At 31.0% G+C, this 24,257-nt stretch overlaps 1 protein-coding gene across 1 annotated transcript; it reads left to right on the forward strand.

The window, feature by feature from the left end:
• Positions 1–1,166: 1,166 nt before the first annotated feature.
• LOC119611189 lies at positions 1,167–12,319 on the forward strand. The gene is made up of 7 exons (XM_037966687.1): positions 1,167–1,304; positions 1,375–1,463; positions 1,683–1,798; positions 7,495–8,117; positions 10,821–11,536; positions 11,675–11,705; positions 12,099–12,319. The coding sequence occupies exons 1-7, from the start codon at positions 1,268–1,270 to the stop codon at positions 12,128–12,130; spliced, it is 1,644 nt and encodes a 547-aa protein (XP_037822615.1). The 5' UTR covers positions 1,167–1,267; the 3' UTR covers positions 12,131–12,319.
• Positions 12,320–24,257: the final 11,938 nt, after the last annotated feature.

The raw sequence follows: 24,257 nt of genomic DNA on the forward strand, positions 1-24,257 counted from the left end.
ATCCTTATAGGTAGCGGAGTTGATTAAGCTGTCTGTCCGTCTGTGTGTTTGTTGAAATCAGTTTTTAGAGGACCCCAGATATCGGCGAGATCCAAATTTTCAATAATTCTGTTAGATATGCTTTCGAGAAGATCGCTATTTAAAATCAGCAAAATCGGTCCATAAATACCGGAGATATGAGCAAAAATCCGAGACAACCTCTGAAAATTTCATAAAAAAGACAATTTTTTTCATGCTTTGATATACGCAACAACAACAACACGGCTTATTCATTGAGTATTCGTTTCATGTGTTTGGATGCCTGTGTGTTTCATTGCCTTGTGTATATTGTTTTTGTTTCTTGGTGCATTCAATTTCGTATGTTTGGATGTCTGTTGGTTTCATTGCGTTGTTTTGTTTTTGCTTTTTTTTTTGGAGTATTTCGTTTCGTATGTTTCATCGTCTTGTGTAAATTGTTTTTGTTTTTTAGTGTATTCAGTTTCGTATGTTTGGATGTCTGTTGGTTTCATTGTGTTGTCTATTTTGTTTTTGTTTTTTGTGTATTTCGTTTCGTATGTTTGGATGTCTGTTGGGTTTACTGCCTTGTGTATTTTGTTTTTTTGTGTGTTTATTTCGTTTAGCGTTGTTGTTGTTCGTTTTGCTATTGCTATAATAATGATATAAACGGGAAAATGAAATAAATTAATAATTTATAGAATTGATATTTTCAAATACACTGTGGTGAAGGGTATATAAGATTCGGCACAGCCGAATATAGCACTCTTACTTGTTTATGTTCAATTCAATATTTTACCCATTCAAAAAATCGTTGTTTTGTTTTATGATGGTTACCAAAATATTTTGAATCTATCGATGGCCGTTTGTGAGCTGGACCGGTTACAAAAAAGACCCTTTTTAGTTATTTTTTAAATTCTACAGTTTTTTTCTTAAACAAAATATGCAATATGTGGTATCATTTGGTATCTAAAGGTGTACACAATCTAGATCTAGCTTGATTAACATTTTATAATGTACTACTATATTCTTTGGTTTTATTTTGTGAAAAAACGTAAACATTAGCGTTTTTAAAATTATTAAATGTTTGTGATATGTTATCGATTGAGATTTCAGCAAAAGGGGCATTACTAATCTTTGTTTACAAACAGAAAATTGAAATTTTGTTGTAAATTGGCTTTCGTGTACTTTTGAAGATAGAAGATACTAGAAATTAGTCAACAAAGCCTCTTTAATTAATAACTTTATCAATTTTTTCGCACAATTTGAAAAAATGCATAGATTAAACAAACGCATGAGAAATTCCAAAGGTAAATAAAGCTTTCAAATACAATGGCTAATACATAAATTTGTTTATAATTTAATTATTGTACATTTTAGATGAACAGTACACGATTATTGGAGATCAAGCCTACACTGATGATAATATTTTGATAAATAGCATATTCATTTCTAATTTATCGGAAAATGTAAGTCACAATGATTATCTGTAGTTTTAAGTTTTTAGTTGAGCCATAGCTCTAAGCCCCTGGCGAATATGGAACGCTAGCTTGTTTTAACCCACTGTTATCATTAAACACTCTATCAGCCAACTAATAGCTTTATCTCAAAATAAGTGAAAGCACATACATACATATCTTTTCCCATTACAAATCAATTGGCATTTAAATTCTATCACATTTCTTTAGATCACCATGCAACAGGCTTTGGAATATTTCCAGCAATTTGGCAATGCTTATTTGGTGGAAAATAATGAAGGTCAAAACGATATAATAAGCTTTGATGATCCTAAAGTAGCGGCCGTGTAAGTATGAATGTTTATACCCTACACCACTTTAGTGGGGAGGGTATATTGGATTTGTGCTGATGTTTGTAACATACAAAAATATTCGTCCTAGATCCACCTTAAAGTATACCAATCGGCTTAGAATCGTTTTCTGAGTCGATTAAGCTATGTCCGTCTGGCTGGCTGGCTGGCTGTCCATGTAAACCTTGTGCGCAAGGTACAGGTCGCAATTTTCAAGATAATTGGATGAAATTTGACCCAAGGACGAAGCCTATTGAAAATGGTTAAAATCGGTCCATTATTTCACCTAGCCCCCATAGAACAGAACCCCCCGAAAAGGGCTTCTGAGCTCATAATTATGTTAAATATACAGATATATCGATAAAATACGGCACAACTAAGTTTTATAGAAGTCTTGATAACCCTGCCAAATTTCATAAAGATCGGGCCCCATTTGACCCTAGCTCCCATACAAAGTCCCCTTTAGAAAAGTACTTGAATGTCCCAAATTAGCTTATAAACACAAATATCGCGATGAAATTTAGCACAATAAAATATTATGTAAATATAAATATATTCACAAAATTTTATCGGGCTTGGTCCATATTTGCCCCTAGCCCCCTGTGGATACTATGTATAATTAATATACTTTGTAAATTATATACTTTAGATATAATTTTATTTTAAGTTTTCTTTGAGTTTTAAATTTATTAATATTTTTCTTGAGAATCAAATAAATTTTAGAATTATATTTTACTTTCAAAAAAGAAACATTAAATTTAAATAAAACTTTATATAATATTTATAATACATTTATTAAAAAAGAATATTAACTACATATTGGCGATCCTGCCAGGAGCCATTATATGCTAAACGAAAAATTTTTACCAATTCCAATATTCAAGATCTAATATTCAAGATTCAATATTTCAAACTAATAATATGCAAGATTATTAATTATCAAGAACAAAAATACATTCAAGCCACAGAAAACTGTTATTTGGCAAGTTAAACAACATTGGCTAATATTTCATGAATTTTTAATTGCGTACAAACTATCAATAAACTATTCAAGAAAATTAATTTACAAAAAACATGTACTGTTGATAATTATCTATTAAGGGAGGATAAGAGAAGAATTTATCTAAAAATAAACTCAACTGATTGGTATATATAAAAATAAAAAGGTTTATTTGTTCATTTTGTTAAATATTTTGTTGTTTGTTTGTTATTTGTTTTGTTTATATAACTATTATTGTTAACTCTTCTTCCGAAAAATGTTACCAATTCGGTCACCATCCCGCAATACTTCCCAAACTCAAAATAGTAGTAATATACAACAAGTTTCAAACGATGACGCTAACTCTAACACTGCACAACAAAACCAGACTCCTCAAACTGAGAACCCTTTATTAACATGTTGTTTTACACAATCAAATTACGATCTTTGCGCTACGTCAGTCAAACTTCCTCAGTTTTGGACAAATTGTCCCGATGCTTGGTTTATTCATGCAGAAATGCAATTTACGACCAAAGGCATATCTTTAGACAGAACAAAATATGAACACATTATTACAGCACTTCCGCAAGAAGTAATAATAACTGTTCTAGATATAATTCAAAATCCACCACCTAATAATCTTTATCATAATCTAAAAAAGGTATTAGTAGAACGACATTCACTAAGTGAAACTTCCCGGTTAGAGAAAATTTTGTCAGATAGTGAAATGGGTAACAGAAAACCATCCGAGTTTTATCGCTCATTGTCTTTATTAGCTGGAACTAGTTTTAGTCCAGATATTTTGAAGAAATTATGGTTGAGGAAACTTCCAAAGAGTCTTAATGTAGCTTTAACGGGATCTAACCATAACGACATTAATGAAATGATACAATTAGCAGATAAGATATGGGAAGTTATGTTTAATGGCGAAGTTGCCAATATTAAAGAACATAACCCAACAAACATTGAATATGTTGTAGAAAATTTGACGAAAACCTTGTGCGAAAATATGACAAAATTATGCGTTGAAATTAACTCCCTTAAACAGGAGTTCAATGATAGGCAACCACGTTCATCTTATCGAAATAGGTATAGGAGAAATTCTCGTTCAAGAGTACGATCTAGTAGTAGAGATTGGTTATGCAGATATCACTACCGCTTTGGAGATAAAGCTATTCGTTGTGAACAACCCTGTTCTTATAAACAAAATTCTTCAAACTAATATCTCCCATTGTTGAGGCGACAAACAATGGTGATTTAAACTTTACGACCCGTCGCCTTTTTATTTTTGACAAGATAAATAAATTAAATTTCCTAATAGATAGTGGAGCAGAAGTTTCAGTTTTACCTTCAAATAAATTCAAAAACAGTAACAATTTATCCGATATAGTTTTAACAGCGGCAAACGGATCTAATATTTCTACATATGGAAAAAAACTTCTTACTGTTGATTTAGGCTTACGACGAGAATTTCCATTTATTTTTCTCATTGCTAACATTTCGAAACCAATAATTGGTGCAGATTTCCTTAGTAAATATGGTCTTTTAATTGATGTAAAGCACAAGAGGTTATTAGATTCTCTTACGAATTTAAAAGTTAATGCAATATCTTCCAAATGTAATATATCATTGCCTAAATTATTTGCCGTTGATAATAAATACATTCAATTATTAAAAGAGTTTCCTTCATTAACTGCGGAACCAGATTATACTAAACTGGTAAAACATTCAACGGTTCATAGACTGAATACTGAAGGTGTCCTTCCATTTACTAAGCCTCGAAGGTTAGATCCCTTAAAATATAAAGTCGCTAAGACAGAATTTGAATTTTTAGTCAAAGCAGGAATTTGTAGACCATCAAGCTCTTCTGTTTCTTCAGCACTTCATCTTGTCCCAAAGAAAGATCCCAATGACTGGCGACCTTGTGGCGATTTTAGAAGACTTAATGCTGTGACAGTACCGGACCGCTATCCGTTACCACACATTCACGACTTAAATATGAATATGCGAAATAAAAAATTTTTTTCAAAATTAGATTTAATCAGGGCTTATCATCAAATTCCAATGGCAAAGGAAGACATTTACAAAACTGCAATAACCACACCATTTGGAATGTTCGAATTCTTACGAATGCCATTCGGTTTAAGAAATTCAGCCCAAACATTCCAACGCTTTATAAATGAAGTATTTAGTGAATTAGATTTTGTTTTCACTTATATCGATGACGTTCTAATTGCTAGCGAAACCGAAGAGGAACATTACGAACATTTGAGAACGGTATTTCAACGGTTAGAGGAATACGGTTTAAATATAAAACCGGGTAAATGCACTTTCGGAGTAGATAATATAAATTTTTTGAGTCACAATATATCCGAGAAGGGTATTCAACCATCAGAAGAAAAAGTTACAGCTATAAGACAGTTTGAGCGTCCACTATCGGTTAAACAGATGCAGAAATTTGTTGGTATGGTAAATTATTACCACCGTTATATACCCAATTTAGCGCATAAAACCGCGATATTACATGAATTAATGAACGATGCCATTAAGAAAAGGCGTAAAGATTTAGTATGGAATGACAGTGCTATCGATACTTTTGATGAGATTAAAAATAGTTTTGCGTCTCGTGTTCTACTAAACCATTACAATAAATTTGCAAATTTAACATTAACTGTTGACGCTTCAAATATTGCTGTGGGTGGTGTTTTACAACAAGTTTTTAATGGTAAAGTTGAACCTTTGGCATTTTTTTCAAGAAAACTTACGACAGCAGAAACAAAGTATAGTACATTTGATCGCGAATTACTCGCTATATATTTAAATATTAAACACTTTAGATACTTATTAGAAGGTCGAAATTTTGTAGTTTATACAGATCATAAACCTTTAAGTTTTGCTATGAATTCAAAGACTGAAAGAAGTCCAAGGCAAACTAGACATTTAGAATACATTTCCCAATTTACAACAGATATTCGATATATCCGAGGCGAGTCGAACATAGTAGCTGATAGCCTTTCTAGACCTTTCGATGTTGATGTATTAGCGGAAAGTGAGTTAAATTTAAACAAATTACTTCAGGAACAAGAAAACGATTCAGAAATAACAACACTTATAAAAGATAAAAATAACTCTTGTAATTTGAAACTAATACATGTACCACTCATTAATGCAGGAATTTGGTGTGAGTTGTCACACAATAATACTAGACCATACATACCTTTAAACATGAGGAAACTTGTATTTACAAAATTGCATGGTATTTCACACCCAGGCACTCGCTCAACTAAACGGTTGATAACGCGAAAATACTTTTGGCCTGGTATGAGTAAACAAATAAATGAATGGTCAAAAGGATGTATAGATTGCCAGCGATCAAAAATTCACAAACATACGAAATCTCCTGTTGTCACAATACCGATACCAAAAGGACGTTTTGAACATATACATTTAGATATTGTAGGTCCACTGCCTCCATCTAACGGTTATAGATATTTACTTACTTTAATAGATCGCCATACGCGCTGGCCTGAAGCTTACCCGTTAAAAGATATAAATACAAAAACCGTAGTGGATACTATAGTGAGAAACTACATTTCTAGATTCGGCGTACCATTGAAAATAACTACAGATCAAGGAAGTCAATTTACATCACATATGTTTTCGGAATTGTCAAAATTTTTAGGTAGTCAGAACATTACAACTTCTGCATATCATCCTCAAGCTAATGGTATTATCGAACGGTTTCATAGACAAATTAAGGCTACATTAATGGCGAAAAATGACTCTTCAAAATGGTATGATGAACTTCCAATAGCTTTAATGGGATTACGTTCTATTTTTAAGGAAGATTTAAAAGCAACTCCAGCTGAAATGACATACGGACAAAATATTCGTCTACCGGGAGAAATTGTTGTTCATGAAAACCAATTCGATGCTTCTGATACCTTGTTTAAGTTAAAAGAACATTTTAAAAGTGTTAGATCAAATATTACTCATCACACAGATTCAGAATCAGGTTTTTATATTCCTAAAGATTTGCACAGTTGTAAATACGTTTTTCTGCGTATAATAAACAAAAGATCGTTGCAAAAACCATATGAGGGTCCATACAAAGTAATAGAAAAGAATAAGAAATGTTTTAAAATTGAAAAAGATGGAGAAATCATATCTGTACCTATAGATCGTCTGAAACCTGCTATCATAGAAAACAACTTAAATGACACTACTAACTCAACACATAAATCTAAACATGTTACTTTTAATTTATTGGATATTGATATTTTTCGGAGGGGGAATATTGTGGATACTATGTATAATTAATATACTTTGTAAATTATATACTTTAGATATAATTTTATTTTAAGTTTTCTTTGAGTTTTAAATTTATTAATATTTTTCTTGAGAATCAAATAAATTTTAGAATTATATTTTACTTTCAAAAAAGAAACATTAAATTTAAATAAAACTTTATATAATATTTATAATACATTTATTAAAAAAGAATATTAACTACACCCCCATATAAAGCCTCTTTCAGAAAATTAGTTTTTCATCCATAAATTGCTTAAATGTATCGGAACAAGGGAATATTGAAGATAAATGCTTTATTATGAAAAATAAATCACATTTAATATTCATAACTGGTGTAGGGTATCATATGGTCGGCCACGCCCGACTATACTTTCTTACTTGTTTTCTTTAAAATCTTTTATAGAGTTTTACAAAAAATCGATCATATGTTATTGAATTGTAACATTAAGATACACGCCTGTAAGAGTTACCAACAACCACATGATTATCGAACTGCTAACAAACTACTACCCAGTAGTAAAACTGATTTCCCACATACTGCAAAGAGCAGTTCGTATAAATCGTACAATAATACAATGATTTTTCATTTAAACAATGATTGTCTAATATATATTTGTAAAAAATTGGAACTAGAAGATCAAATTAATTTTGCTCTTTCATGTCAACGTTTTGCCGAAATTTTGAAAGTTATTTTAAGAGTATATAAAGAATTAGTCATCAAAGTGCCTTGCACTAATGATAAAGTAGAATTTTTCTTTCAATCTATGCGACCTCAAGTTAGACAATTATGGGTAAAAAACGTAGAGTTATTAAATATGATGTTATTTTGTACAAGTGTTGAAAGCCTCATTATTGTCAACTGTGAAGCTGAGGAACTTACTTATCCAGTATATCATTTAATTGATAAAATGATATACTTAAAGGAATTGAAATTTGTCTATGTGGAGATAAGTGATATTTTAATGGAAAAAATTAGTACATTTAATAAAATAAAATTTTTAAATGTAATAGATTGTTTTGTAACGGGTGAGTGCCAAATAACATGGACCTACATACATGCATACATACATGCATACATGCATACATACATACATACATACATACATACATACATACATACATACATACATACATACATACATACATACATACATACATACATACATACATACATACATACATACATACATACATACATACATACATACATACATACATACATACATACATACATACATACATACATACATACATACATACATACATACATACATACATACATACATACATACATACATACATACATACATACATACATACATACATACATACATACATACATACATACATACATACATACATACATACATACATACATACATACATACATACATACATACATACATACATACATACATACATACATACATACATACATACATACATACATACATACATACATACATACATACATACATACATACATACATACATACATACATACATACATACATACATACATACATACATACATACATACATACATACATACATACATACATACATACATACATACATACATACATACATACATACATACATACATACATACATACATACATACATACATACATACATACATACATACATACATACATACATACATACATACATACATACATACATACATACATACATACATACATACATACATACATACATACATACATACATACATACATACATACATACATACATACATACATACATACATACATACATACATACATACATACATACATACATACATACATACATACATACATACATACATACATACATACATACATACATACATACATACATACATACATACATACATACATACATACATACATACATACATACATACATACATACATACATACATACATACATACATACATACATACATACATACATACATACATACATACATACATACATACATACATACATACATACATACATACATAGGGATAGGTTAAAAATAAAGACAAATAAATCTGTAATTTCTAAATGAATAGTCTGAATGAATTGTAATTTCACTATAGACTAGACAATACACTAGAGAATAGACTAGATTACAGACTAGACTATATACTAGACTATAGACTAGACAACAGACTAGACAATAGACTAGACTACACACTAGACTATAGACTAGACTATAGACTAGACTATAGACTAGACTATAGACTAGACTATAGACTAGACTATAGACTAGACTATAGACTAGACTATAGACTAGACTATAGACTAGACTATAGACTAGACTATAGACTAGACTATAGACTAGACTAGACTATAGACTAGACTATAGACTAGACTATAGACTAGACTATAGACTAGACTATAGACTAGACTATAGACTAGACCATAGACTAGACTATAGACTAGACTGTAGATAATAGACTAAACAGTAGATATGCAGTACTTATCAAAAGGGAAAATCTTAATAACTCAAACAAATTGTATTTAATATTTTTTATATTTTTGGAAAGGCTATTTTATATACACACATTAATTTACAGATTTGTTTTTCTTTACTTTTTGATCAATCCTACTATGGGCTGTGGGAACAAAGGCACATACATATCTCCAGATTTAAAGTTTTCGAAATACGTAAAGAAATCTGTATTTCTTATTAGTATAGAAATATTGAATGAAAATACTGAACTAGAACTGAACTAGAACTAACCTGAACTAGAACTGAACTAGAACTGAACAAGAACTGAACTAGAACTGAACTAGAACTGAACTAGAACTGAACTAGAACTGAACTAGAACTGAACTAGAACTGAACTAGAACTGAACTAGAACTGAACTAGAACTAGAACTGAACTAGAACTGAACTAGAACTGAACTAGAATTGAACTAGAACTGAACTAGAACTGAACTAGAACTGAACTAGAACTGAACTAGAACTGAACTAGAACTGAACTAGAACTGAACTAGAACTGAACTAGAACTGAACTAGAACTGAACTAGAACTGAACTAGAACTGAACTAGAACTGAACTAGAACTGAACTTGAACTGAACTAGAACTGAACTAGAACTGAACTAGAACTGAACTAGAACTGAACTAGAACTGAACTAGAACTGAACTAGAACTGAACTAGAACTGAACTAGAACTGAACTAGAACTGAACTAGAACTGAACTAGAACTGAACTAGAACTGAGCTAGAACTGAAGAACTGAACTAGAACTGAACTAGAACTGAACTAGAACTGAACTAGAATTGAACTAGAACTGAGCTAGAACTGAACTAGAACTGAACAAGAACTGAACTAGAACTGAACTAGAACTGAACTAGAACTGAGCTAGAACTGAACTAGAACTGAACTAGAACTGAACTAGAACTGAACTAGAACTGAACTAGAACTGAACTAGAACTGAACTAGAACTGAACTAGAAGTAGAACTGAAGTAGAACTAAACTAGAACTGAACTAGAACTGAACTAGAACTGAAGTAGAACAGAACTAGAACTGAATTAGAACTGAACTAGAACTGAACTAGAACTGAACTAGAACTGAACTAGAACTGAATTAGAACTGAAGTAGAACTGAACTAGAACTGAAGTAGAACTTCACTTGAACCGAACTAGAACAGAACTGAACCAGAACTGAACTAGAACTGAACTACAACTGAACTAGAACTTAACTTAATTTCATTTCTGCAAATCAGGTAAAAATCTTCATATTACTGGTCTCGAAGGATTGAATTTGGAAAAATGCTGTCAGGTAGAAAATCAGTATTTTACAATAATATGTCAAAATCATACAAATTTAAATTACCTCGATATAAGAGATGCTGAGTTAATGAAACCGGAAATTTCAGAGCAAATTTCGCAACATTTAAAGCAATTGAAAACTCTAAAAATAACAAACTACGAGCAAAATTTCAACAGCATCGCACAATTGCCAAATCTAACGCATTTGGAAATTAAAGGTATTTATAGAGCTTATCTACCGAAAGAATTTTTTAATGAATTGGTAAAACATAAAGCCGACAAATTGGAAGTATTAAGGTTGAGTGGTATAAAAAGAGAAACTATATCTTCAGAAATAATTTCATTAATTGCTGAATTGAAAAAGTTAAAAGTTCTATACTTCAGTTGTCATTCCACATTTGACAATAAGGATTTAGAGAAATTGTCACAACTTACCGAATTAGAAGTTATTAGTTTAGACAATTGTGATACTAAAACCGACAAGGACATATTAAAACTTTTAAGAAATTGTCTAAAATTAAAATACATAGAATTATATAGTTTTCGTGTACCTCGTGCTGTTATTCGCAGTGCTGCGAAATTGGTAAAAGAACAACTTGACGCTTCGCTTCGTACAGTTCCTGTAAAACTATTTTACACATATATGATAGATTTTAAATTTTGGAATAAGGTAAGTAAAAATAGTTATATTATACATCTGGGTCTCACATGACTAGAGAGCAAATGTTATTGAATCTGAGATAAGAATTAAGAAATTTTAACTTTATTGTATGTTTTTTTTCAATTTGTTTTTGTTTTTCTATTTTAGACTATTATATTAGGAGCATCTGATTCGAATGGTAAGTTACAATATATTAAAATGTTGTTTTCATTCCATCATAAACTAAGCTAAAATCAGAATTATAGACCAGTCTATTTCGAGCATTCTATTGACAAGAATATGAATACGATTAGTCTATGGATTAGCTGCTTGAATAGTTAAGAGACTAGTCAATGGAGCCATAGACCAGGCATGGCAAATTTTTATTTTGAAATAGTACTAACTTATAACAAAAATAGTACGTTTGAGGTTTTAATATTCCACTAGTCTATAGACTTGACTAGACTATAGATAAGACTATTGACATCACTATAGACAAGACTATAGAATGAACTAAACTTTCAAGCAATCATATTTCTCATGGATTTTATCAAAACTTAATAAATTAACAAAAATGTACTTTTTTTTATAGATGATGATAACGATTCATCAGAATCAATTTAAAGGTTCAAAACAAGATCCAAAACATTTCGGGGAAACATTTCCAAATAAAACAGAAAACTTATGGGCATTTCTATAAGAAGGATAATGGAATAATTATTTCAAACCTATGGATCTACTTCAAATTTATAAATAATAATTTAAAATTGTTAATTAAGTAAAATTTTTAATAAATGAAAATGAAAACATTAATTATATTTGTAATATTTTGAAGTAAACTGCGAGGACTTAGCACTTTTCTTCGTATTTATACCCTATAACAACATATTGGAGAGGATATTATGTGTTTGTGCTGCTGTTTGTAATGTACAAAAGTATTGCTCCTACAATCACCTTAAAGTATAATATACTAGGACATTTAGGGCGGGTAACATAATCAACAAAAACAATAAAATAATCAATTCGGAAGAAGAAAAACTTAATTTTGTAAATAAATAATATTTTTCTGATTTGTTTTATCAATATTATTATTGTTTTAAGTGTTTATTTTAATTTTTTCTAAATTTTTTTTTCATTTTACAAAAGTAATATTTGCAAACAACAGCAGCTGTTCATTGTTTATGTTTTTGGCTGAAAAGTTGGCAATACTAACAAAGTTAACTACTCTCAAATTCATAACTGAAAAACACAATCATCAGTTAAAGTTCGCTTAAATTTGTTTCGAGTTTCATTTAACAGCAAGTTAAATCAAGTTTAACTAAGCAGTAAGAAACCCGCCCTATGTTTTATATAAACATAAATGACTCTGCTGACTTTCTTATCTTCTTCTTCTATATATGTATATAAAAGTTAATGTTTGTTTGTTTGTATGTATGCATCAGAGAACTGCAATAGGTGATTGAAAAATATTCAAACCCTAAAAATTATTGTATTTTTGTGTATTTTGCAAAAATAACTCCATATTGCTTAAAATTGCCAATAATTTGGGTAATATTGAAGTCTATATTTGTGCTGCATCGATAATGTATACAAATCTTTACAAATTTGCTCTAAAACTTAATATTGGTCATTTGACATGTTTTAAAAGTAGTTTTTTTCATGTCCATATATGTATCTTAAATTCACATTAATCAGTTCAATCATAACCTTCTAATTGATGTTTTAATTATTTTGAACTAGCATTAGTGGGTGTGGCACATCGCACTGGTATATTGCTAGCCAATATCAAATGACGTAAATTTGGAAAACTATAACAGCTACAGTTCCCAAATTTTGTACGATAAACTTTTAGTGTCAATATAAACATTTTATGCAACAATGGTCGGATAAGAAATAGTAGGCGTGTCATCCGCCATATAAAGTTATTACCAAAATTCGTATATCTGGGAAACTATAAAATTTGGAGTGATCAAATTTCGTTCAACCCACTTTGATATCAATATGAATATTTAAGGCGGATTAGAAAAAGGGGGCATGGCAGTTCCTAAATAAATTAAATACAAACATAAGTATATCGGAGAAACTATTAGAGCTAGAATGCTCAAATTTTGCACGAACAATTTTGATATCCATGTTAGTATTTCGTATATCTGGAAACCATTATAGCTAGAATCCTATAATCCATGTGAACAATTTGCGGAAAATAATCAGACTAGCAATAGAGACATGATACCAACCATAAGAACTAAATTTTTTGTTTACTATGGCATTGAAATGTTAACAAAACAATTGTTTTTTTTTTTTTTCGATGAAATTAATATCAGATTCACCATTTGCCAACTAGAGAAATGGCATTGGAAAAATCGTAAAGGGTTTTTTATTTATATTGTTTCTAGGGTAGCGAAGCACACTGGGTAAAGCTAGTAATCTTATAAATGAAATTCCAATTGTCGGAATTTTGTTAAAAATTGGCAAAAAGTCTCGTAAAATATCAAAACAAGGTAAAAGCACGAAACCGAATTCAACAACATCTTTTTTTTCTAAGAATAAATATGAAAAGCTTTTAGAAAAAAATGTTTTAAAATTAAAAATAGAACTGAACAAGTAAGAGTTCTATATTCGGTTGTGCCGAATCTTATATACCTTCACCATAGTGTGTTTAAAATAACAGTGAATATGTATTTTATTACAAAAAATCTGCGTGTTGTAATTCCATTTCGAAACATACATATGTTTCTAAGGTTGGGTTTTTCTGATAAAGATAATCTACATTCTTTGTTTAAACTTTAAAGTATTTCAGTAATCAGTTAATTTGTTTATTATCATGGTTTAACCGACTATTATTGGCCAGTTAAAACTAAGTTATAATGACGCGGTATTAGAAAAACTTGATTTTTATACCCTTCACCTTCGTGAGAAGGTCATTCCGTTTGTAATTTCTATAATATAATTTTCCGACCCTATAAAGTATATACATATATGTATATATATTCCGGATCCTTATAGACAGCGGAGTCGATTTAGCCTTGTCCGTCTGTCTGTCCGTCTGGGTGTCTGTTGAAATCAATTTTCTGTAGACCATAGATATCTTCGGGATCCAAATCTTTAATAATTCTATCAGACATATGAGTAAAAATCGAAGACAACCTCTAGAAATGTAAACAAAAATTTAGATTTTTCGTGCATGCTGAGACAGAAATAATAAATAATTTTGTTATTGTAATTATGCGAAAACCTATTTATAGGGGACTTTCTGGTACTTGTTCGTTCTCCAAAAGGCACTTTTTTATAATTTTGAATCTAGAAACATGAAATTAAGCATGTAGAGCCCCGAATAAGTGAGAACATAAAAATGGGTTTTTTTTTTGGTACTTTTTCGTTTTTCAAAAGATACTTTTCGAATTTTCTATAATATTGAACCTAGAAACATAAAATTAAGCATGTAGAGCCCCGAATAAGTGAGAACATATAAAAGGGGACACTTTGGTACTTTTTCGTTCTTCAATAGGTACTTTTTGATTTTTTTATAATATTGAACCTAGAAACATTAAATTAAGCATGTAGTTCCCCGAATAAGTGACAACATATAAAAGGGGACTTTTTGGTTCTTCAAAAGGTACTTTTTGAAATTTCTACAATATTGAATCTAGAAACATCTGGGTCCTTTTGAAATTCTGAGTCGATTTAGCTATGTCCGTCTGTCCGTCCGTCCGTCTGTCTGTCTGTGTAAAACACGCTCACGTTAAAACGAAGCAATATAATTTAACCAAATTCACCCAAAATATTCATTATTATCCGGTACAGTTTGGTATTGAAAATGAGCAAAATCGGTTCACATCGGGAAAAGTTATGAATCAAAATTTAAAACAACCTCGAAAAAAATAAGCATTTTTTACACATTCTAATGTAATTTTCTCCAAAACTATGCAAGATAATTCCATGAAAATCACCATACATTCGTTTCTACACAAGATCTTGATCGGTCCACAATTTCATATACCTCCCATACAAAAGTACATATTCCCGGAAAATGGGTTTTTCGTTAATAACTTCCATCACAATGTCGATATCTTCACAAAATTTTTACAAATTAAAATCAATATGTCAATAGAATTCTTTCAGAGAAAAATTTTCTGGATCGGTCCATAATTGGACATAGCTCCCATACAAGGTCCCCTCCCGAAAATCACTTAAACGCGCATAACTCATTACTAAATTAAGATATCCATATAAAATTTGGTATAAGTATTGCCCATATGCACAGAAATATTACTGTTAAAGTTTTTTCCGATCGGTCCATAATTGGTCATAGCTCCCATACAAGGTACCCTCCCGAAAATCACTTAAACGCGCATAACTCATTACTAAATTAAGACATCCATATAAAATTTGGTATAAGTATTGCCCATATGCATAGAAATATTACTGTGAAAGTTTTTTCCGATCGGTCCAAAATTGGTCATAGCTCCCATACAAGGTCCCATCCCGAAAATCACTTAAACGCGCATAAATCATTACTTAATTAAGATATCCATATAAAATTTGGTATGAAAATTGCCCACATGCATAGAAATATTACTGTGAAAATGTTTTTGGATCGGTTCAAAATTGGTCATAGCTCCCATACAAGGTCCCCTCCCGAAAATCACTTAAACGCGCATACCTCATTACTAAATTAAGATATCCATACAAAATTTGGTATAAGTATTGCCCATATGCATAGAAATATTACTGTGAAAGTTTTTTCCGATCGGTCCATATTTGGTCATAGCTCCCATACAAGGTCCCCTCCCGAAAATCACTTCACACTAATTAAGAAATCCATATAAAATTTGGTACAAGTATTGCACATATGCGCGGAAATATTACTGTGAAATTTTTTTCCGATCGGTCGATAATTGGTCATAGCACCCATACAAGGTCCCCTCCCGAAAATCACCTAAACGCTCATAACTCATTACTAACTATAAAGTTTGGCAGAAGTTTTGCTCTTATACAGAGAAATATTGTTTTCCTATTCGTCCATAATTGATCATAGCTGCTATACAAGGTGCCTTTCAGAAAACACTTAAAGGCACATAACTCATTAGGAAATAGTGATACCCATAAAATATTTGGCATTAATACTATTTTTGTACACATAAATGTTATTTCAAAATTTTTTCACGATTAGTCCAACCTTGGTCATAGCTCCCATATAAGGTTCCCTCCCTAAAATCACTTAAACGCACATAATTCATTACCAAATATTGATATCATACATTTAGCAAAATTATTGCTCTTATATACATAAATTACACTATAAAATTGTTTTACGATCGGTCCATATTTAGTGATAGATCTCATACTAGGTCCCCTCCAGAAAATCACTTAAATGCACAATATTCATTACCAAATAATGATATAGATACAGAATTTTGAAATTTTGTTTTTATATATAATTCGTCATAGCTCTCATACAAGGTCCTTTTACGAAAATCTCTTAAACGCACATTACTCATTACCAAATAAAGCTATTGATACAAAATTTGCCACAAATATTAGTTTTGTATACAAAAATTCTATTTCAAGATTTCTCACGATCGGCTCATAACATGGGTGCGGTCGGTCCCATACAAGGTTCCCTTCCGAAAATCACAATCAACACACATTACTTATTACTAAATTACGATATAGATATCAAATTTTACTGAAATATAGCTTTTATGTACAGAAATTTAGCTTAAAGAATTTTTTACGATCGGACTATAATTGGTCATATCTAGGTCCTGCCCCTGAAAGCACTTTAACCGTATTTAACTAGTTGCATTATCAATTTGTGTAGATTATATATATGTATTTTGAAAATCCTTTAATTTTCACACACATGCATACATGCAAATTACTAAATATCGCTAAGCGCTATAAAAATATAAAGAAAATTGCGTTTGTAATGTTCAATAAATCATGGAATTGTAATAGATTTAAGCTGTTTAAATCTTGCGATTTTTCTATTTAAGACATGAGAAAACTTATTTCTACAAATATTTGATCAATTAGAAAAATATTAATATAAAAGTAGCTGGTGGAGGGTATTTAAGATTCGGCTCAGCCGAATTTAGCACTCTAACTTGTTGTTTATGTTTTTGATTGAAAAGTTGTCAATACTAACAAATCCTTGCTCTTAAATCCATTACTGAAAAACAAACAATCATCGGTTAAAGTCCGCTTAAATTTGTTCCGAGTTTAATTGAGTAGTAAGAAACCCGACCTAAACAACTAACTGCATATGTATAAGTATAGTTAAATGCATTGGTACGCAAATTACTGTTTTGTTTAACGGTATTTGTATCAAATACAATAAACGAAAGGATGATTCACATAATTTTATATTTTCGAATTTTATCGTTGTTTTATTATTATAAATTATAGTAAACGTTATTAGTAAAATTAAATTGGAGCAGACGAGTACGATTGACTAGACATTTTATATAAATTTATTGTATTTGTTTTTGTGCATTTTTAGAAGAATGAATCAATCAAAGAAAATAATAAGGAACCCCGACAAACTCGAAGGTTTGACTTATTTTTGAAATGAAAATACAAAATACATAAAATTTTTGAACTTTTTAAAATATTTAACTATAAATATAATTAATATATAAAATATTTAAGTTTTTAATCCCATTTAATTTTTCAAATTGTTGAAATGGTCTCAAGCTTTGTGGAAACATTAAATCATAGAAAAGTTATTATTCGGTTTAACAAAATGGTTCTGAAATAAAACTTTCGTTAAACCGGGAAACCACTGTAGTTTTATTTAAAATTTTTACGACTTTATGTATAATTTTTATTTAACTTTTTGATAAAAATTAAATTATTACGCATTCTAGGTGGAAAATATACTGAAGACAAAGCCTACACCGAGACTTGCAATATTTTCATTCCTGATTTACCAAAAGAGGTAAATGATTTAAACCGATTTAAACTTAAAATTTTTATGTTACAAAATAATGTTCGTTTATTTAAAGACTGTAGTAGTTACATAGTTTAAATTTGTAAAATATGTATGTTTTTTATTGTAGATTACCATTCAACAGGCTTTGGAGTATTTTCTGAAGTTTGGTAATGCTCGTTTGGTGAAAAATTGTGATGGGCAAAACGATTTCATATGCTTTGATGATCCTAAAGTTGCGGCTGAGTAAGTATTTATAACCTACACCACTTTAGTGGAGAGGGTATATTGGTTTTGTGCTAATGTTTGTAACGCATAAAAATATTCGCCATACACCCACCTTTAAGTATACCAATCGGCTTAAAATCACTTGCTTAGGGCGGGTTTTTTACTACTCAGTTAAACTAGGCTTAAATTGCTATTATATTAAACTCGGAACAAATTTAGACGGACTTTAACTTATAATTGTGTTTTTCAGTTATGGATTTAAAGTTAGTTAACTTTATTAGTATTGCCAACTTTTCACTCAAAAACATAAACAATGAACAGCTGTTTTTTGCAAATAATACTTTTGTAAAATGAAAAATTTTGGAAAAATGTTAAATAAACATTTAAAACAATAATAAATAGAACAAAACAAATCAGAAAATTGCAATTTACTTAAAATATTAAGTTTTTGTTCTTCCGAAATCATTGTTTTATTGTTTTTGTTAATTATGTCTTCTCACTTATAACTTAAGTTTAATTGGCCAATAACACTAAGTTAAACTAAGATAATAAAGAAACGTTACTGTTTATTGGTTATAAGGTATCTTTTGCGTTTCTCATTGAAATAAGGCCACAATAAAATGACCTCTTTACATGTGCCTCGGTTATTCTATCTATTTTAAGCCTTTTGGAAATAGAATCTGAGTATACGGCTTTTGAGAAAACCTAACGGAGTTCCTACTGAAACGACGCGTCGTTAGAAATATCAAGACCAGATCCCGTTCTGGCAAGTTCATCTGCCTGTTTATTTCCATAATAGTTCCTATGTGCAGGTACTCAAACAAGGGTAAAGTCAATTAGGCGACCCAGCCTTGACATAACCTTCTTTTATTGTCTGACTAATAGGAAAATGGTGGTATAAGAGTTTAGGGAAAAAAGTGTCGCTTGACGACAAAAATTCCTAGGTTGTCACGAATATTGAGATCGTATAATGCCTTACAGGCTGATATTATCGTAAATATTTCAGCTTGAAAAACGCTACAGTTGTTGGAAAGACGTTGAGATATACATACTTACCCCAGATTCTTCACAGAAGATACCAAAACCAATACCGCAGTTCGTTTTAGAACCATCTTTAAAGATTCTGGTGGTACACCATACACCATTCGTTTCTATAAGGAATTCTGACTTTGAAAACTCTATCAAAGTGTGTGGGGTAATATGGTCGGAAGGTTGGTTCAATATTGGAGGTAGTAGGCTTAAAATTTTAGCGTGTCCATATGTTCTTGACCCCCAACTTCCGGATGAGTTAAGTGACCAGTTCTTAAAGCATCTGTTATCTCAATGCATCTCTAAACTTTGTATAGCTGATCAAATTTCTTCTTAATTGAAGTCCACCATACAAGAGATCCGTATATAAGAATAGGACGTATTATGTCTGTATACATCCATTTAACTATGTTGGAACTAAATCCCCATTTCATACCAAACATCTTACGACAGGTATAGCAGGCGACCGTTGCCTTCTTGACTCTGTGAGGGATGTTAAGTTTCCATGATAATTTAGAGTCTAATTCTAGATCTTTAGCTTTACTTGATAAGGGAATTTCGCGGCAAGTTTACTCTTGGAATCTTCGTCTTTTTTGTGAATAGTACCAATTCTGTCTGGCTTAGGTTTACTCCTAGGCCGCTGTCTGTGACCCAGATATTGAGTAGTACCAGAACATTAGATATAATATAGCAAATCACGTCTGGGATCATTCCTGATACTAGTATTACAACATCGTCCGAGTAAGCAACGACTTTTATCCTTCTTTTATCCAGTTCAATAAGAATCGAGTTAACAACGATAAGCCAAAGTAGCGGAGAGATTACGCCTACCTGTGGTGTGCCTGTTTCCACTTGTTTGGACTTGACGCTGTTACCAAGACTTGTCGTAACTAATCTGGATTTCAACATAGTTACTAACCAGTTGCTAATATACTCTTCAACATCTAGGTTAGCAAGAGTTTGTTGAATTGCATAAGTATTTACGTTATTGTCTAAGGAGCCTCCCATAGTATACTGCTTAAACTCGAGAGATCTTTCTATAACTCGGACAACCTCATGTAGAGCTGCCTCTGTAGATCGTCCTTTAAGGTAGACATGTTGACTAGTTGAAAGCCGTGATGAGCTGGTCTCAGATTTTTATACCCTAAACCACTTTAGTGGGGAGGGTATATTGGATTTGTGCTGATGTTTGTAACATACAAAAATATTCGTCCTAGACCCACCTTAAAGTATACCAATCGGCTTAGAATCGTTTTCTGAGTCGATTAAGCTATGTCCGTCCGTCCGTCTGGCTGGCTGTCCATGTAAACCTTGTGCGCAAGGTACAGGTCGCAATTTTCAAGATAATTGGATGAAATTTGGCACGTACGGACCATTATTTCACCTAGCCCCCATAGAACAGAACCCCCCGAAAAGGGCTTCTGAGCTCATAATTATGTTAAATATACAGATATATCGATAAAATACGGCACAACTAAGTTTCATAGAAGTCTTGATGACCTTGCCAAATTTCATAAAGATCGGGCCCCATTTGACCCTAGCTCCCATACAAAGTCCTCTTCAGAAAATTACTTGAATGTCCCAAATTAACTTATAAACACAAATATCGCGATGAAATTCAGCACAATAAAATATTATGTAAATATAAATATATTCACAAAATTTTATCGGGCTTGGTCCATATTTGCCCCTAGCCCCCCTATAAAGCCTCTTTCAGAAAATTAGTTTTTCATCCATAAATTGCTTAAATGTATCGGAACAAGGGAATATTGAAGATAAATGGTTTATTATGAAAAATAAATCACATTTAATATTCATAACTGGTGTAGGGTATCATATGGTCGGCCACGCCCGACTATACTTTCTTACTTGTTGCTCATAAATCCGTTATTTATGAACCAATTTTGCATATTTTAGGAAACTTCTCCAAAGTATCTCTGACAGAACTATTGAAGATTTGGATCCCAAAGATATCTGAAGTATTCAGAACAGGCAGACAGACGGACGGATATGGCTTAATCGATTACGCTATATATAAGGATCCAGTATATATGTACTTACTTATATACTTTATGGAGATCGGAAAATTATATTGTAGAAATTACAAAGGGAATGACAAACTTATATACATATACCATTCTCACGAAGGTGAAGGGTATAAAGATATAAATCGCATAGAATATTATATTGTATGTATGTACCTATTTTATAGGTTCTTATTGCATTTTCAGACGTATTAGCAAAGTCCCACTATATGTTTATTAAAATCCGAAATATAATATATTTATACCCTCCACCGCCATCAGTGGTGATAGAGGGTATATATAAGTTTGTCGTTCCGTGTGTAACACCAAGAAATATTCATCTGAGACCCAACAAAGTATATATATTCTGGGTCCTTATGAAATTCTGAGTCGATTTAGCTATGTCCGTCTGTCTGTGTAAAACACGACAGTTTGAAGTTTTCTCAGAAACTACCAAAAATATTTCGATGAATTTTGTCACACATTATTTTCTCAGGGCAGTGATCAAAATCTTTACAATCGATCCAATATTTCCCATAGCCCCCATACAAATGTATATATTTAAGGAAATAAGTTTATCGTTAATAACTCCCTCAAATATATCGGTATCAACACAAAATTTTGTACATGCAAATATAATATGAAGAGAAATCATACTATTAACGTAGACCTCAATCGGTCCACAATTGGTCATAGCTCCCATATAAGGTCCACTTAAGAAAATCACCTAAACGCACATATTTCAGTGATGAATAAAGCTATTGTGATAAAATTCGAGCTAAAAATGTTTTGTGCACATACAAATCATTTTACCAATTTTTTTACTGATCGGTCCATTATTGGTCAAAGCTCCCATATAAGGCCCACTTCCGAAAATTTAAAAGCTCATATTTCATTGTCAAATAAAGCTATCTTAATAAAATTCGACACAAATTTGTTTAGTCTAAATAGAGTGCTACGAAAATTTTTCCGGATAGGCCCATAATTGGTCATAGCTCCCATATAAAGTCCACTTCCGAAAATCACTTAAATGCATATATTTCATTGAATAATAAAGCTTTAAAATTCGACACAAATATGTTTTTTATACATACAAATCATTCTACAAATTTGTTTACGGATCGGCCCATTATTCGTCATAGCTCCCATATAAGGCCCACTTCCGAAAATCACTTAAAAACACATATTTCATTGTCGAATAAAGCTATCGGGATAAAATTCGTCAAAAATATGTTTTGTATACATTCAAATCATTCCACCAAATTTTTTACGTACCGGTCCAATATTGGTCTTAGCTCATATAAAGCCCACTTCCGAAAATCATTTAAAAGCTCATATTTCATTGTCAAATAAAGCTATCTTGATAAAATTCGACACAAATATGTTTTGTCTTTATATGCTTCACTCTACGAAATTTTTTCCGGATAGACTCATAATTGGTCATAGTTCCCATATAAAGTCCACTTCCGAAAATCAGTTAAACGCAAATATTTCATTAAATTCTAAAATTATAAGGATAAAATTCGACTTGAATATATTTTGTATACATATAAATTATTCTACCACTTTTTTCCCGGATTGGTCCATTATTGGTCATAGCTCCCATATAAGTCCCACTTCCGAAAATCACTTAAACGCACATATTTAATTGTCAAATAAAGTTATCTAGGTAAAATTCGACACAAATATGTTTTGTCTTTATATGAATCACTCTACAAAATTTTTTCCGGATAGGCTCTCATATAAAGGGGATAAAGTACGACTTAAATATGTTTTGTGAGCATATAAATAATTCTACCGAATTTTTTCCGGACTTTCTATATATGGTAGTAGCTCCTATATAAGGTCCACTTCAAAAAAATTACTTAAACGCACATATTTCATTATCAAATAAAGATAAAATTGATAAAATTCGAAAAAAATATGATTTGTTTAAGGTCATAGCTTTTATACATATAAAGTCCACTTCCGAAAATCACCTAAACGCACATATTTCATTAATTAGTAAATCTATAGTAAAGTTCAACTTGAATTTTTTTTTGGCATATCATTATACGAAATTTTTTCCTTATCGGTCGATAATTGGTCACAACTCCCATATAAGGACCATTTCCGAAAATTACTCAAATGCGCATTGACAATCAAAGTTATATAAATCATTCTACGGAATTAATATACATTTTTCTCGACCTAATTAAAATTAGTTTGACATATGCCTAAATGTTAGTACCCTCAATACGGAAACAAAAATTTTGCCATGTTATCTGAAAATTAGATAGTTAAATGAGTTTTAATAAAAAGTAGCTTGCTGGTGGAGGGTAATTAAGATTCGGCATAGCCGAATATAGCACACTAACTTGTTTTGGAATACATTTTTTAATATTTTAAATCTTATGCAGAGTTGTACAAAGAACCGACCATGTTATAATGAATTGTCCTATTACTGTACAAGCCTATGAAAGTTGTCATAAACTTGAAAAACCTACTTATTCTACATCAAATTCCACAACAGTTACAAACAGCCCAACATGTAGTT

This window comes from Lucilia sericata, unplaced genomic scaffold, assembly GCF_015586225.1.
Source record: "Lucilia sericata isolate MDLA Ls3-8-SP2 unplaced genomic scaffold, ASM1558622v1 Contig001386F_arrow, whole genome shotgun sequence".
NCBI classification, from domain to species: Eukaryota; Metazoa; Arthropoda; class Insecta; order Diptera; family Calliphoridae; genus Lucilia; species Lucilia sericata.